Source organism: Aythya fuligula, chromosome Z, assembly GCF_009819795.1.
Source record: "Aythya fuligula isolate bAytFul2 chromosome Z, bAytFul2.pri, whole genome shotgun sequence".
NCBI lineage: Eukaryota > Metazoa > Chordata > Aves > Anseriformes > Anatidae > Aythya > Aythya fuligula.
In genome coordinates this window covers 13,446,682-13,465,571 of record NC_045593.1, presented here as the reverse complement: position 1 = coordinate 13,465,571, position 18,890 = coordinate 13,446,682, and the positions used below count along the sequence as shown (strand labels likewise).

At 34.6% G+C, this 18,890-nt stretch overlaps 1 protein-coding gene across 1 annotated transcript in view; it reads right to left on the bottom strand.

The window, feature by feature from the left end:
* WDR70 (WD repeat domain 70) overlaps window positions 1-18,890 on the bottom strand; it is a 139,227-nt gene that overhangs the window by 93,682 nt on the left and 26,655 nt on the right. Inside the window, exons 6-7 of the mRNA XM_032206395.1 lie at window positions 6,618-6,677; window positions 1,979-2,112 (exon numbers count right to left, since the gene is read on the bottom strand). Of these exons, the coding sequence (XP_032062286.1) occupies window positions 1,979-2,112; window positions 6,618-6,677 (194 nt within the window). The remainder of the gene's footprint in view (window positions 1-1,978; window positions 2,113-6,617; window positions 6,678-18,890) is intronic.

Here is an 18,890-nt window from a genome sequence, read left to right as displayed (position 1 = left end):
GTTCTTATTAATGTTAAAGCAAAAGTCTTGGAAAACTTACAAAAGCAATTCACTTTAACAGGATTAAAATAGGCTTAATCCAAGGTTTAAAGCTGCCAAACCAGTATAGTACTTTCTGCTGGAAGTACATTGGCAGAGCTGTGACACTGTTAATTTCTACACACATTTATCACTGATTTCCCTTACACTTGCCCTCATCTTTAATGCTGAGGTGTGGTTTGAAGGTACTGTTTTGTTTTTCCAGGCTCTCTTTTTCTTGTTCTTATGTCTCAAATCCAAGGAGAAATTAACATAGTAATCTGATATTATGCTACAAAATGGAGCCTGGAGAATGTGTAATTCTTCTCAGGCTTTTTATTCTTCTTAAAATGAAACTAAGTATTTGACTCCAGAACTAGATTTCTGCTAACACCTAAAGCTTCCATACCAGAACTCCTCAGAATTCTTCAAGATTAAGGTCTGTGAATGCACAGTCCTTGCCATAAATTCTGCAGTGAAAAAATATAATAAGAGTATATATACAACTGAACACAGGTTATATAAGAATCCTCATAGTGCTATCTAGTACTAAGACTACAATTGCATCTTATACCATTATTACCAAGTACTACTAAATTTGAATTTTCTCTTCTGCTCAACATGGAAGTGCTTCAGTTAAAATAATCTCGTCCTGTGGAAGTAAAGACTGTGGGCTATTTCTTATTGCCAGTTATGACAAATGAGAGGAAAACGCCATTTGTGTTCTGTTACAAACTTGTGCAAGTGAAATTCATGCCAGAAAAGTCTCAATGTGCAATTTTTTTTCCCCTCCAAAGATGCATGTTTACCAAGTCATGTTTTCACAATAAATGTGCTATTCTTTAATTTACTGTAACAAAGTAAGTCAATGTAAGATCAAAATCACAGCATATTTTTATTGTTTTAATTCTTCATATTTTAAACCACTAGTAGAATCTCTTTTTAGTTTGCTCCTTTTCAGGCGGCCTCAACTTTTTGTCGTCTTTCATTAGCTGGAGTACTGGTACATCTACAATTAGTCATGGAAATCCCAACCTTCCAAACTGACCAAAATTCAGTTTTCGCTTCGTCTATTTTTAATGATTATTGTCTGAAATTCTAAGGACTACTTATTGCACATCGTACACTTCAATCCCTTTTAAACATACCAAGCATTTTATAAAGTGTGTCTCATTAATTAATTATTAATTAATTAATAATTAATGTCTAACCATTGGATAGTACTTTTCTAGAAAAAACATGCTTTTTTTTTTTCCATGTGTGTGCATATTTGAAAGTTAGCTGTGCATAAGACATGGCATTTTAAAGGAGATTGATATTCCAGTTATCTGTAACAAGTACACAAACCTGGTTCGTTTATTGGCTGAATTGCCAGTGAACAGTACAAAAGTCACTGTATAAAAAAAGGTTTCCTGTATTGTTATATATCTATATGCCAATACAAATTTAAATAAATATAATCTTGTCAGACGCTGTGTCTGTTTTTTTCATGTGTGTGTGTTTTGTGTTTTTTGTGTTTGTTTTTTTTTTTTTTTAACATGTACTACATAGCCATTTTATTATTAGTTCAGTGCAAGGGATCACTACTTCCAGAAAAGGAGGATTTAATGAAAATATGATCCCCTCAACAACCTCATAAATACTGACAGTAACTACAGAAGTTATGTCCTTCCCATGAACATAAACTTGAGCTTTAGTTCATAATCTATTTGCAGATATGTTATTGACAATTCCATCTGCAAATTCACCTATACCTTTCTAAAAGATTAAAATATATGTCTGGATAGAACATGTAAAGATGTAACATGACAAGTTCTTGGTTTCATGTTCCATTTACCACAGAAAGTGCAATGAGATAGAAAAGCCTTTCAAGCTAGCTATCTTACAAGGCTTTTGGGCATTTTATTAGGAGATTAACACGGCCAATATCTCAAGTGAAAATGTAAGTCTTTATGCATACCATTCACAAGGCTGGAGTGACCGAAAAGCCTGGAGAGAAGCATCCATTCCAGCAAAATCCCAAAATTTAACATCATAGTCATATCCACCAGTTATCAAACGGGCACCTGAAGGATCCAATCCCAAAGCAGAAACCTACACAGAAAAAAAGAAGATCAAAGTTTTTTATTTCTCTTTTTTTCTGTAATTCTTCTTAAGGAAACAAAATATAAAATATTGCTAAAGTAAGAAAAAAATAATTCAGTGTGGTAGTTTATATGTTTTGTCTTTGAATTTTCACCATCTTGTACAATGTCTGAGTACCTCAAAAAGGGCATGGAAAATGAAGGTGGAAATTACATAATCTGAATACAATACTGAAGACTACAGAGAACAGCTAGTTTACATTGTTTGCTTTCCTATTTTCTCAATGATGAATTTGGATATCTTTCATTTCCCTGAAGAAAACAAAACTGTACTCTAGACTTGTTTCAGAAGTACAAGTAATAGTTCTAGCAAGATTTTGAAATGGTATTTAATATCCATCAGTTTAAGATTTTGCACTATACTCAACGTAGTACATGTGCGCATATATGCACGTTGGTTAAATTTGCCTCCTGAAGGAAAAAAAAATATAGAAACTTGGTTTAAAAAAATAGTCACAAATATAAAAAGATTTGTATGTCTGTCTGACATACAAAATTAGCTTCATAAGGCTACTTAGAACTTTGAGTAAAGAATGCTCTCATTTATTATCCTCAAAAAACAGGTGATCCCACGTAAGATGTATAATTATTAAATCCATAAACCCTTTCATTTCAGAGAAAGCGGTCCTCAGCACAATAAAATAATGCAGCATTAATAGAAAGAAAATGCTCTAGAAAATGCCTAAAAAGTGATTTACAGTGATGAGCCAGAAAGATTAAAAAAAAAAAAAAAAAAAAAAGGTTTAAAATATCTTATACTCCAAGAACATTTACACTTTTGACAGTTCTTGGGAACAACAAAAAAATAACTTTCTGAGTAGAAGACAACACATGAGAATAATGTTATGGCTACAGGTTAGCATTGCTAAACTTTTAGGATAAAAAAAGATCAAGTCAATTGTTTCCAGGTGCCTAAACTTTTTAAATATTCCAGATATTCATACGAAAAAAATCTAATAATTTGCATGCAGTGCTGCTGCTCTGTATCTACTCTGTACACAGAGTATATGCACATACAGATTATATTCATTGTGTATACAGAAAAAAAAAATCGCAAAAAGATATTCCCTTTTCAGTGTCCAGTTGAGTAAGTAATAAAAAATAAATGTTTCAGTAATGTAATGTAAAAACAACAGCTAAGAATTGAATTTATCCTTTAAGATGGACAATTCGTTTTTGCTAAAATTAAGGTTTTCTTAAATGAAAGAGTTTGCATTTTTTTGTTTCATGTAGAGAAAGTTAATTTATATATTCCTTATTTTTATCAAAAATTCATTTCTAGTTGCCATCTTCTTAAGGCTCATGCTGCTCCTTAGGCTCTTACCTTACTGCGTTTCAAACTTGTAACACCATGGTATAGGCTACAGTTTTAAGAAAATACGTCCAGAAAAAAACAGGAAGATGCAAAAATGATGCTGACTGCTGAACAAGCAACCAATTTCTTCTTCACCTAGATGTCCTGCTCTAGGAGGACAACTTCTGCAAGTAAATGCTTTACTTCTGCAAGTAAATGCTTTAGACGCATTTACTTGCAGAAGGCTTATGTTTTAGAGAAGATCCTTATATCTCCTTTTAGAAGACCTTATTCTTCTAAAGAATCCAAAGAATCATCAGTCAAGCTAATCCAGTGCCCCACAAAATCTAGTTCACACTTGCAAATAAATCCAACCTTTTAATTTATTTTTTACTTCTCTGAATCAAATGTTTAAATGTACTGCTTTGTGCTATCCCTAAGAATGAATTCAATTCCACTTACCTGTTATGTCACTGTGACTTACTTGCCCTACAAACGAAACACATGCAATCCCTTATGTCCCTCCCCCATCCCCCAATTGCCCCTTTTTATCACCTAAATACAAGTTTTGGACCCCACTCATTTCATTCATGATTTCTAACAAGCAGAAACACTGGGCATCTCCAGATTAATCATGCATTAGAATTAACAGATTCAAGTACTCTGTTCCACAAAAACTACTATAGGAAGAAGCAGCTGTGATATGAGAAGTTCAAATACATAATCAGAAGTATTCTGAACAGTGTGCTTTCTTTCTCATACCCACAATGTATCAAAAGCGTCAAGAGAAATATATATACATATATCCCTGAAGTTTCACTGGGAACAGTAACTCTATTACACTGTGCAAGCCAGGCAAGCGGGAAATTAATCAGGTTTCTGGAAAGACTCCAGCTTGGGAAATCTTTGCTGAGACTTTTCAGCTGCACAGGAATACAGTCATCATCAAACCCAATTTCATTAGATTGAAGAGGTACAGATGGGACATAAGGTTTAGCTGAAATACAGTACACTGTATGACTATAAGACGACGAGTGTAATTTAAAATGTTGGTGGAAAACACTGATATCAAGATATCAGGTTGCTCCCATCTTTATACAACTGTCATTTTTACTGTGTAATGACATGGCTGAGTAGTCCCGTAATTTAAAAACAAAAGAAAGGCATGGGGGGGGGGTGGGAAGGAAAGGCAGGGGGGTGGGAGGAGGTAGGAAAGATAGTCCTTCTACAGAATAGCTGTTTTTTTCCAGTGATATATTTAATTCCCTGCATCCAATCTAATTTAACTGTGCTATGCATATCCACATTATAATTCACCTCTGCTCTAGGTGATGACAGCTGTATTCTCATGCAGTCAAAATATCTCAGAAGTCTTACAAAACTGTAACTTCCCCCCTTACAAAGCCTTTTAGTTAGAAATAACAGGAGCTTCCACTTTCGGAAACCAGTAAAAATCAGAAGATTTACTGGTTTAATATATATAAAGAAAAAAACAGTGTTTCTTCACATAATAAAGATTGTTCAGAAGTATATTCAAGAAACATACTAGAGAAGCAGTTACTGCAACATGGAAAATAAGAAGGTAACTTGCATTAGTATGAAAATAAATTAGTACTGAGAGGTATTACATGCACCACGTAAATAAAAACTGTACTTTTTTTGTTGTTTAAAGTGCAATAAAAAGCATATTTTACAGGTTTTAAAATTCAAAGAGTATTTTTGTATTTTCATTAACAACGTATTTGTTGTTTCTTTCTTCTTCTTCTCCCACTATGTCTGCACATCAAGTACGATGACAAAACAAATGAGTAGGTCTTATCACTTCTCAACACTGGAAGATACAGCACAACAAACTCCAACACAAGATTAATGAATAGGTGCTTCTGCAGATAACTACTTTTGAAAGCTTATAAAAATATTTATGATCTTTACTGTTAAATTTAAACCTCCAGTAAATTCCTTTAAAATGTGTATAAATGATCAAATTATTAAATATTAAAATATTAAATTCAAATTATTTATGTTTAATGTTTTAACTTGTTACAGATGTTAAAAATTTACTAACTTTATTTAGAAAACGTATTTAATACCATCAAATGCTGAATTGTTAAATGTATGATTACATTAATTACAATTAAATTAATTAAAAATACATTTCTTCAGATTGTTTAAAAGATCATCAAAAGGCACTTTTCTCAAAGGATTTTTTGTTTGAATTTTCTTACACCCATCCCACTCTGGAAATTTTCAGGATCGCTCTCACTGACAAGTTCTATTAACTAGCTGACAGTGCTGTCACAGAGATATGATAACAATAAAAGGAATTCTAATATTATTTTCTCCCTGAAACTTAAGTCATAGCCCAAAGTGAAGACCATAAACAGCAGCAGCGTGTTCTTGTAAGACCAAAGAAGAAGATGGGGAAATGATTTGGGAATGGATTCAGGGCTAGTCATAGCCAGAAAAATTTTTTTACTTTGTAGAAGCAGATCTTGGATCAAGCAACACATAAAAGCATTTGAATGTGTGTTGGAAGATGAAATTACCCAGGAAAAAAGAAAAGATACTGAGAACAAAGACACAAGATCCAAGCCAGAAAGTGTTTCTTTAAAAGAAAGTGAAGAAGGAATATTTGAGACGAAACCTTAAAAAGATGCAGTTAAAGACAAGGAAGAATACAGTTTCAAGAAACTGAGGATGGCTTATAAAAGGCACTTAAAGATTCAATGAAAATGAAGGAGACCTACATTCTGCTACAGAAAGGTCGGTCATTTTAAACTTCAGCAATGACACCCTCCTTGAAAAGCATGAAAAGTCAGAGAAAGGTCTAGATTAGAACTGTGTCTAGACTAGAAAGGTGTTGAGAGAAGTCTAGAGTAATTCTATCTAATAATTGTAGAGTATGAATTTGCCAAAAAGGAAGAAAAAAATGAGACAATGGTTCAGTCAAATGAATTCAAGTTTGGGTTTTTATCAGAAAGGAAAGGTGTCAGTCCAAAAGCACACCTTCATTGCAGTAAGAAAAGAACTAGACTAAAAAAAAAAAAATTAACAGATCAGCTTCTTGATTTCAGCCGATAATAAATATCCAGTAACTTACTTAATAGACTGGATCAGTTCTAGAAAAAAATAAGAAATGTTGGAAATGTGTTACCACTTACTGTTTTCGTCCCGTGTTGGAGTGTAATTTCATGAGAATCTGGAATTTTCTTGACAGGGTTCTGGAGGAAAAAAGACAAATTCAACTTTGTGGAAACAGTGTTACAACAACAAAACACTGAAATACATATAAAGGTAAAAAATGTTTCCCCTCACACATGTGATAACCCGAGGGAAAGGGGACAAATCAGAAGTAAGAGACCAATTCCAGATTTTTATTTTCGTGGTTATAGCCCTAAAATATGAGGAATAATTAAGAAGGAAAAAAAAAAAAAAAAAAAACCAAAAAAAAAAAAAAAACAACAAAAAAAAACACCTTAATAAAGAATGAAAACAGTAGAAGATTTCCTACTTTTCCTCTTTAGAACACAGTAAAATTCTCTTTGGTTCTTAATCAGTAATAACTAATGATCTTGTGATGGATTGATTAAATCATTGCTCATTATACAATTACTTTCCAAAAGAAGGAATCTATGAGGTTAATGAAATTAATTTAAAAAAATCTATAAATTCATTACAGAAGTTAAATTATCTACATTTTTAACTGGGATCATGGATTAGCTTCCAAATTCCACCTCTGTGATTATCTCCAGCTCTCATGGGGCTTCATGACTGCCACTTCAATGGCAGTCATAACATAGAACAACATAAGTCAGTGTATTTCACTTAACGGCAAGATACAGACTGAAGACAATTACAGCTTAAAACATCACACTAACATCTGTAACACAAATAGCTACAGAGAATGAAACTTTCTGGAAGTATTTCAGTGACTGGAAGGTTCTACAAAGGTCATTCAAATCATTATTCTCAAAATATTCATGTCTGGTACCACTAAGTTTCCTAAAACAGACACAATCCATCATTTTGATGCCAGACATCTTGGTTATAATTTGCTGTTGCCAAAACATAATTTTAAGATAATTTTTATGCACACTTTTTAAGTTACATTTCTCTTCTTATCCATCTTTGCCAATTCCTTCCTTTTTTTTTTCCACTCCTCTACAGAAAGTCACTAAGGCATGAGGCTCTTTTAAACTGTTTTTTTTTTTGTTTGTTTGTTTTTGTTTTTACTCTAGTTCTATCAACTTTATTTCTCTGGTAGAATTGAAACTTTTTCCATCTTTGATTTAGCCAAACATACCATTCTTCTAACTCTACTTTTTATCACTGACAACGTCCCTGATTCTCAAACCAAATGCAGTTTCTCCCCACCTCTCCTTTTCCCTCCCACTCTCTCCCATGTAAACCCAGCAGAAGACTCATACCTGGTGTTTTCACATTCACAGTATAAGTACATCTTTGATAGTCATAAGCATCTGAAGGGAACTCCAGTATTAGCATGTAAATCTTACACATACACTTCAGCAAAAAAATACCCATGGGACTCTGGGTCCACACAAAGTCTGAACAGGTAACAGTAAATGTTTACATAAAGCTGCACACAACACTGTGAAAGGTACAGCCCACACGTCCCTATGTCCTACTTCCGCCATCTCACAGGTTCACAAGTTGAGAAGCAGGTGTAAACTGAAATGCCCAAGTGAAGCTTTGATTATGAAATTCAGCTTATCATTCACTTGGCACTATAAATCACCCAGAGAAAGGTGTAAGTGCAACACACATGCAGTTTTCCATGCCTGATAATTTGCTATACTATAAAATGGTATTTGAATGGTGTAGGAATGCAAAAAACTGCTCAGCAGCCATTGACTGTACTTGCTATCTAAGCACATTTCATAAAAACAGAAGGAAGCATGAAAAGGAAACAACACAGTTTCAAAGCTTCATGTTGCTGTCACAAAGGATGCATCACTCCTGTGAATCAAAGGCTTTCGGATAAACTTCATCTACTGCTGCAAGGAGAAACAGTACTGTGGTCATTCTCAACTTAATCACTTCAGGGTTGCTAATTTTATATTCCAATCTGCAAAGGCAGGTTTTATTCCTATTATTTTAGCAGTAAGTTTAATTTTGAGAGTATCTTAATTACTTTTAGAGTTATTTTCAACAGCTCAAACAGAAGGTTCTCATGAATATCCTTATTACAAATAAAGCAGCTAAGAGCACCACAATTGCAGATAGACTACCATCTACAATAGCAAGTGACAAGCTCAACTGCTTTCAGTCACATCTTTTTTTCTTCTTGGGTAGTTCCAAATGAAATGATTTACATGTTTTTCACTAAATACCACCGAATGACCAAGAAATGACAGCTAAAAAGCCTAAATAAATAAACAACATTTTCACACAATTCCTCCAGGTTAAAAACCAAAATGTGCTAGCATAAACTTAGTTAATTGCTAGCTCCTCCAGGTGACAATAATCAAATCTCTTTTTTAATTAGAATACTGAAACACACAAGAACACTTTTGTTGTACAGTGCACCCACATCAAACACAGTTCTGGCTACTTATCTTTAAGGGAAAACAACAGGAATTCTGTCACCTTATAAATCAAACATCCTGACCCTAAAATTCAGACATTTGGAGAGAGCAAGCAGTGCTACATTCTGCAGTGTCCAAAGGATGCCTGACTGTTCAAACTATTCAAAACAAAAATTAAGATAACAACCCCCAGGAACATATCCTGGCTTAACAACTTCAATTCAGCCAAACATTTACAAAAAACAAATTCTATTTTAGTAACTATAAACTTCCTAAGCTACTGCAAATACTATAAATATCTTGCATATATTGGAGCATTACTAATCAGAGAGGTAGAGCTCAAGCAAAATGTATTCACACTGCTAGGTGTTTGCAGTTGCTGCTTGGATTTCAGCTTCTAGTTTACACACAAACATTTAATGTTTTAAAAATGCTGTTTTGCACATTTTTATGTAATTAGATTAAGATGAACTGAAATACTATAAGTTGTTGATTATTTTTTTTTTTTACCATATCAAAACAAAGATGACAGTAAATCTCTCTCCTTTTTTCATTTTTGGTGTTAATATATCTCCCGTTACTTTTTACAAAAAGTCCCAATTCCCCTGCCTTTTTTAAGATTAATATGCATTAAGCCCATAAAATAGTGTATTGTAGGAATTCTCAATTTTACCCAAAAATTAAAAGCAAGCCTTACCTTTTAAACAATTTCTGCAAAGGGACAGTGCAAGTCAGGAATGACATCTGCAGTTTCCTGTTACATTTTTCCAGGTAATTCCACCCCTAGCTGAATGTTAAGCTCCTGTGCCTGACACCACTCTTCCATTCACTGCGCCCCACTGTCTGTAAATACTGCATTTTTATTTGCCTTTTTTTTTTTTTTTTCTCGTTCCTTTTGGGAGCTTCCTTATCCTCAAGCAATACTTGTAAAATATGCCACTAGAAACTACAGGCTGAAACTAGGTCAAAGTCTCCAAGATCTCTTGAGAAAAAATCAAAGAAAAATGAAAAAGAGATAATCCAATAATGGAGATCAAAACAGGTATGAAAATGGATACACGAAGGCAAAATTGGTTAAAATCTGGATTTCTATATCATACAGGATATCCTTAGGTATTCTTAGGGATACCAAATATGAGCAATAATCATCACAGAGGTTTGGTATAAAACAGAGGGATACAAGAAGTGGGAGAAGAATGGGCCAGTATTTAATAGACTTGATGTTTGGCTTGAAGAGAAAGTTAGGTCCCTTAGAAAAAAAGAATCCACTAAACAATATAACTGACGCAAATATACAATGAAAAAACACCTCAGCCATAACCATCTATTAGCCTTGCAGAACCATCCAGACCATTCATTTTAGATGTCTAATAAATTAGATTATGTTCAAAGTCTTAAATGGATAAAAGGAAAGAGACAATGAAATGCAAAATGTAAATTCCATAATGGCACTACAAGGCACAAACCCAGGAGATACTCTGCTGATCCAACAAACACAATAAGCACGAACTGAACATCGTGGGGGAAAAAAAAAATATCCACTGGAATCCTCCAAAGCGTCCCCCAAAAATACCACTCAAAGGTAGACTACAGGTCCTCAAATTACTTATGTTTTCATGGCCAAAGCAGAGGGAGACAGAATGATGCATCTGTCTAAAAATACCTATACTGCTCTGTTTCTAGAGATCTGTAGTTTATTATATGTAAACTGTCCTGAATGAAAAGAACTTCCAAGCTAACAAGTAACAAGTAACATTGCATGCACCAGGCCCTTAAATGAGAACTTTTCTGGGCACCCACAAGAATACAATTTAACAGAGGAAACAATTTTATTTTTTTTTCTTTTTTTTTCTGTGTTGGGAATTGTCCTCGGATTCCAGTATAGGGGATTCTGCCTTCCTTGGGGATTTCAAGATCAGATGCTGCACTGGAAGCAAATATGACTTTGCTTTTCTGGATAGCTCCCGTGTTCTTAGAACTTTACCAAAATGCTGACTGACTAAAGAATTGCAGAAGCAGAGCTATGCTACAGCATGGAGGAAAAACACGCAAACAGTTAAAATAAATGTAAGCACTTTTCCTGTCTAGAGCAGGGAAAGAGGTTAAAGTAGGCTTGGCTACTAACTTTAAATACCTTAAGCACTGCACTAAAAAAGTCCTTCCTGATTGATTTAATCCAGCAAAAATGTGTAAACACTCACTCCCTGCTCTTTTGGGTCTTGCTTCGGTACACTCCAAATAGCAGATGCTGTCTGTTCATGGGCTAGATTGAAGAAAAGGAGGCAGGAACTACACTTTATAGAGATTTCTCCATTTCTGGTGACACTGCAGGTTTCGTAAAGTAAATTGAACAGAGATAGTCTGAGGCAGAACTGCTGCCTCAGTAGAAGACAGATGGAATAACAGGGTTAAGGAAGAATAGCTGGTGGAAGCAAGAGGGGGTTGACAAAAAAAAAAAAAGTAGTATCAAAGGATTATGGAATTACCTGTTAAGGTAACATCAAGTAGCAGCAGCAATTCAAAGACTCAACTGAAGGACTTCCTACAGAAATTCATGTTTAATAACCCAAATCCAGGCCTTCTGGTATTTAAGATTTTTTTTTTTTTAATTATTATTATTTTCAAGCATTTTGTTCAAATGCCACATTTGTGTTTTAAGTTGTTATTAAAGCCTCCTCTCTTTCTCTCCAAAATGATTGAATTGCATGGAAAAGCAAAAGCCGCACTGCTGGGAGGTGAGCAGGAGAGTCAGAATGCCTTTGAAAAGCATCTACGTTGGACTCCAGTATGGACACTGACAGCACTAAAATCTTCTTTCTCATGACCAGGCAAGAACAATTTTCTACTTATTCTAGAGGGATCTGGGAGTCGTGATAGACAGCAAGTTGAATATGAGCCAGCAGTGTGCCCTGGCAGCCAGGAGGGCCAACCGTGTCCTGGGGTACATCAAGCACGGCATCGCTAGTAGGTCAAGGGAGGTGATTGTCCCACTCTACTCTGCGCTGGTGCGGCCTCACCTCGAGTACTGTGTGCAGTTCTGGGCACCACAGTATAAAAAGGACATGAAACTGTTGGAGAGTGTCCAGAGGAGGGCTACGAAGATGGTGAAAGGCCTTGAGGGGAAGACGTACGAGGAACGGCTGAGGTCACTGGGCCTGTTCAGCCTGGAGAAGAGGAGGCTGAGGGGGGACCTCATCACAGTCTACAACTTCCTCGCAAGGGGTTGTCAAGAGGCAGGAGACCTTTTCTCCATTAACACCAGTGACAGGACCCGCGGGAACGGGGTTAAGCTGAGGCAGGGGAAATTTAGGCTTGACATCAGGAGGGGGTTCTTCACAGAGAGGGTGGTTGCACACTGGAACAGGCTCCCCAGGGAAGTGGTCACTGCACCGAGCCTGTCTGAATTTAAGAAAAGATTGGACTGTGAACTTAGGCACATGGTCTGAACTTTTGGGTAGACCTGTGCGGTGTCAAGAGTTGGACTTGATGATCCTTAAGGGTCCCTTCCAACTCAGGATATTCTATGATTCTATGATTCTATTATTCTCCAGGGAATTCAAAAAAAAAATTGAAAAACAAAAGGTAATCAAAAGTGACAGAAGTAATCAAAGAGATAAATGTGTCTCCTAATAAAAATGTTCATACTGTAAAATGTTATTATATACTGTAAACACCTTGAAAGAAAGCGTTCTTAAGAGATTTGAAGTATAAAACAAGTGGGCAGATTACTCATCAATAGTCACAATTGAATGTACGGGATTTCTGACATGATAGCTCTGAGAGCAGAGAGGTATATAAGCTCCTCAACTTATACTGATAATTAATTAAAAAAAAAAAAAAAAAAGCCATTGCATTATGTGCTATAGTATTATATAACTGCCACTGTATCCTTCCACAAGGATAATCCCAATGGTGGAAGGCTGTAAATAACTTTTATTTAAAAAGTTACATTATTTTTAAAATTAAAAACAAATGAACAATTTATATTCAATGTTACTCCCTTATTCTGTATCAAATATGTTCAGATTACAGGTCAAAGTAATCTCCCTTTGAAACATCACCTAAAATCCAACCCAATTGTTTATCTTATTAGGGAAAAAGAAGTAATAGAAGTTCAACAAGCTTAACAGGGAGACACTTGCAGTTCTTTCTACCTTGCATTCAATTTGAACTGATACTATGTATGTAAATGCATGAAATTCAAGGAACTATTCTAATGATGGTGAACAGGAAGAACAGAATCTTGCTCCATCCTTTGACATTAAGTCTTATATCTGTCTGATAACACTTCAAAAAGTGTTGAGAGGGAGTATTTCACAACTTGAAAAAAAAAATATGCTTCAGTCTTCTTTTCAAACTACAATAGCATCTTAAGCTGTTGGGCTGGATTTTCCATGACAGCAGTGAAAGCTGAAGACAGTAATAAGAGTTTAAATTGTGTTTTGTTTGTTTGTTTGTTTTTCTGTTTGTTTTAAACCCCTTTTGTAAATAAACACAAACTGATGTTCATGATTTGTTCTGGAAGTTACCCCTCAGACACTAATTAAAATCATACTACTTGTAAAATGGGAAATTATTCCACATCCTAGTTTTTCATTATTTTCCTTCATATCTTAAACTGAAACTACATGCCTAAAATGTATACTAAGGTTGTATAAGAGTACACTCAAGAGAAAGATAGAAAGATGAGAAAATATAACATGAGAGATGGGTAAGATATTTTTTAAACAGCAACAGGAAGACAGAATGTTTTCTGGTTTATAGAAATACATTATCCACAAACTTTCATGAAGGAAGCATCCATAGTTGAGAAGACATTTCAACACCTTTTAATTTCCTCTTTTAGTTATTTCCTCTTTTTAGATATTTTTTGATGCACACTTACATATTATTAAAATCAGTTTTGTTTAGATTCCTATAACTACATTTACAAATGTGATGCAGCAAAATATGGAAAACAGTTGCCTCAGACTTCCCATACAGTCTTCAAAAATAGACAACTAATTCCAAAAGAATAATCTGTATAAAAAAAAAAAAAAAAAAAAAAGAAGAAGAATCTGTATCATGTATCAAGACTCTGAATCATTTGGAGACCTCTTCTCTTTATCATCTACTCACAGAGTGTAAGGTAAAGAGGTAGAGTGTTCGGGGAAATTCCTAACAGAGGTGCCTTGCCATGGTTGGATTAATCAGCGCCTCTCTGTGTGTGCGTTTACTATCTAATATTTTGGCCTGAAAAAGATAAAGAAAAATGAAAACATTATGGAAAACAAGAGGGTTCACATAAACACTGCTATGAATCATCTTGGCCAATATTCCCATGAAATACCCACAATATCTGTTTCTCTTGGAAAAATGTAGATAACTCATAAACTCCATGACAAATGCATAAGCTTTCAAAATGAACAGAAATATTAGAAGGGCCCTACACCGTGATGTCCCCCAGTTACCATTTTCAATTTGGGTAGCAATCAAAACAGCACAAAAAATACTTCTTGAATTTTAAGTACTAGAGAGCTAAGTAGAGATTCTTTTCTTTAGCAAGTTAAAATGTATTACTCTAGGCTGTCTCCAAAAATTAAAGAGGCATTTAAATAGCTAAACTTCCTTGCTAATGCCTAAAGGAAATAAATGTATTTATTCAATATGTAAACAGTACTGTGGCTAGCTTCTCTCAACATCTTCTAATTCACAGCCTCGTGATTTTTTTTCCTGTGATCTGAACCAGAGTGTTTTGTTAGATTTAGCAAGCAAGAGAAAATATCTTGGATTAAATCTTCATTCCAGCCTAAGACTTCCTAAAACTACAAATTCACAACATTATTCTAGGTCAGATAAAACGTACTTTATTAGATGGTGGTAGTTTAGAGACTGTTCCCATACACAAAAGGTAACATGAACTAAATCTCTTCTCTTTCGTGCCACTTCTGAAAAGACTCCAGTGGCCTAGCAATTTACAAAAGCTATTGCAATTAGGGAGTCTCAGCACAGTTGGCAAATACATTTTTAAAATATAAACACCGTACTTCTAAAGGACACCAAAAAGCCTGCCTGATCTTTCTCTTGGGAGTTTCAGATAGATTTCAGGAGGTTGCTATTTTTCACCTACACTCTAAAACCCCATTCAGATAATTTCTCAATTTGTAACAAACCCTTGATTTACGAAACCAGAGTTTATATTAATATTTATGACCTGGAAATTGTTCTTACAATATATACAAGAGAGATTCTCTTGAGCTTTGTCCAAAGCAAGTTGTAATCTCTGATAAAACTGATGTATATCTATAATTGTGGTCATTCAAGTTTCTTTTGCAGTTTCTGGGAGAGCAATTTAGTTAAGCTAAGTGTTCTCGTGATATTCCGGATATGTTATATTCTGCTTACATAACCACCTGTCTATTTCATTTTTATCATCTCAGTTTCAAATGTGTATAAATATACCTCACATTTGTTAGAACAGTATGCAAAACTGCCACATACCACTGAAAAGCACCCACATTCTGTCAAGACCTAGCTTTACTACAGCAATAAGATACACAGAATGATTGCCACATTGAGAATGGGAAAAAGACAAAACCCGAAAAAACTAGCATTTTCATAGCATTTTCCAGAGACATAACCCTTAAGATTATTCGTCAAAGCTGAATAGAGTACTTCTTTTTGACCTAAATGGATACTGTTATTTATTCAGAAACCGTAAAATACCACAAATAACCATAGATCAGCTGACCATAAGGAGAAACAAAACAAACACACAGCTAATATCTATTCTCCTCTCTGAAAGCTCTTCTCATTCTACCATATAAAAGAATAAGTAAATTCTGAAACCACAAGGGGAAAATAATTGTGAACTTTCATCTCTCTAAAGTGCCAAATGTTTAGCTTAGACATAAACCAGCCTCACTTTGGCATTCACATAACTCACATTCAATTTTGTAAGAGTTTCTGTAAGATACAGATTTCACATGTGATTTCTAATGTAGGGAATGTAGCTCAGAAAACACGTGTAAGGATACAAGAACACAACATGAGACACAGCATCAGATTGAACCTAACTTTTCTTAATGTGGTACATCTTGCAGCTTGCTAACTAGCTGAGAAATAGTTACATTCAACTGACTCTAAAACATGCTTCCATCTAAACTTTACAGAGACTTTATCATATCATTGTTTGGCAAACTTAAGGAAAAAATTGTATAAAGTTCTTTCACTTGACTTACCAAGTAAAAAATATGAAAACCAAAGTTACACTAAGAATACCAGAAGCAGTATCCAAACTTTAAATATTTGGAAGATTTTTATACATTTTTCCAGTCATTAAATCAGTTCCACCTTCTCCAGATTTACATTCTGTCTTAGAATAAAATTATTAAGATTTGAATTTGAATCACACCTCTACAAAGTGAAAGATTCTTTGGAAAAAAAAAAAATGCCACCCTTCTATATAAACCTTTCAATTACAAATTAATATTCTTTTTATAAAAGTCAGTGATACCATTAAGCCTCTGTAATTCATTCAGCAAAAGGCAATTTCAGTTACATATGTTTCTACTGAAGTACATTAAAATAACAATATGGAAGTACATTGAAATTACAAGAGACCAATGCCCTAAGACTTCTGATGATCACACTGGCCTAGAGTTTCATAAACATCAAGATGATATTAACAAGAACCTCTACACCAGTACAACGGCAATCACATTACTGAGCCATCTTCTTAAACCACATAAGTTTTAACCACGACAGTTAAAGCAATACACAATTTAGGTGTAGACCAAACCATGACCTCTGACTTCGTGCAATTTATTTCATTCCTGCACACCCTGGTTTCCTCATCTGAAAAACCTGAATAAATAATATGTATCATAAAGAATCTGCTACAAGGGTTTATTCAACAATGTTGATGAAGTTCATCAAGGTCCTCAGGGATCCTGTTATTCTTAGCAAACACACTACAGTCAGCAAAACTAAACAATCACATCTCTAGAGAGAGAGAGAGTTGTCTGCACAGTCTACTTTTCAACAGTTCTCCAATTCTGATTGTAAAAAAGCGTTCACTACATGAACTTGAAAAAAGACATCTATGCACATTGCCGCAATTAGTGACAAACATTCCAGTTGTCTACAAACTTACTAATCAATTAGGATAAGGAACTAAAACTGAGGAGGTGGGGGGAAATCATTAGGTAAGTCATGCAAAGAAGATCTACAACCATGGGGTAGGAATAGGAGGGGTGGGAGTTAAAAATTACAGTACGTCTAAGTTACTGCAGGAAGGAAGGACAATTTCCTATCTAGCTCCCACAGCTGGTTCCAATTCTATTACTGTTTCGATTACTAATTCTCCCATGCCACACATAAATTACCTTCAAAACATTAACATTTAAGCTGTGTTATAGCAGCAGAATTTTATGTAATGTGACATGAGAAAAAACTGCTAAGTGACTTTATGCATCTGGAAATAAGAAAAGATACATTTATATTGTACACATGTGAGGTCCATCCTTGGAGGAAACACCTTTCTGCATGTGTTAGTAAGGTATATTCCTTTAGCTAAAGCTGTTATGTCAAAGGAAGGTAGTGCATTATGTTCAGTTTATGTACCCACTTTCTTAAAACCACTGTAATACCCATCAACACTACAAATAATTTTCAAGAATTATTTGAAATCTCTGAAAATTCCAAACGACTGCAATTAAACCTGACAAGACATACAACTAAACAGACAGCCATTCATTTCTATGTAGCAATTAAACAACTATTATTCACTATTGCTCAGTTGTGTAATATATGGAAACAGAGCGATGACCTCAACACATTTTGGAATGGAACAATGCCCACATGTCAAACCCAACACTAAAACTGTCAATCCACAAGGAATTTGAGGTATATAAGTGTACAGAAGCAATGCTCTCACTTCTTAACTCAGACTACAATAAAGATCCATTTTCTAGACAGTGTACAAGATTTTAGCAGTGGATAAAGAAGGCAAAAATTTAGGAACATCACAACTTACTGAAATGCCTCATTTTGCAGACTTCTACTGATTTTATGTTAAGCCCTTATATATATTTCTTACTTAATAACTGTTAAAGGATGTAGAGTATTAGATACATCCCACAAGATCTTTATTCAAATTATTCAATAAACTTTTTGTTCTGCTCCATAAGGAGCTGCTTCAGATACTCCACACCACACAAAGATTACTTGAGTTACCAGAATGGTCTTCTTACATTTACAATTTAAAATTTAAATGTATATGATTCAGATTAAGTCACTATTAGTCATATACATAACCTTGATCACTTAACTGAGATGGATTAACATCAACATGCATCTTCAACTTGGTCAGCATTATTGACAGCTAGCAAGATATTTGTCACTCACACTCATCTAGTACAGAAATGACAATTTTGGATCTTCATGTGAAACATCATAGAAACTCTGTGAGCACTTTCTTTTCAAGTCAGGAGAAAAAGAACAGTCCTGGATATAAGGAAACACAGTTTTCATACCCCATGTCTACTACTTATCTGCTGTGAGACATTGCTTGTGTGCCTAAGTATCATGTCTTAAATGGGATAAAAATGTCCCACTTTGAATTTGTGCTACAACGATCAATAAATAAGGTGGGTTTGCTCATACCTTTGAGCTGCTCAGGTTCTACCAAGACAGAAGCCATTAAAAGTGTCTATTAGTAATACTGTAATACCCCAAGTCCTTACAAACTCATTTATAAAGTAAAGTAAAAACAAACAAAAAACACTTCAGAAAAAAAAAAAAAAAACCCTCTCTGAATAATGCTCATATTACAAGCAATTTTGCAACTGTTGAGAAAACATGTCTGTAGTGTTTCATGTCTTCTGGTTGACTGGTGAAGTTGCAGGG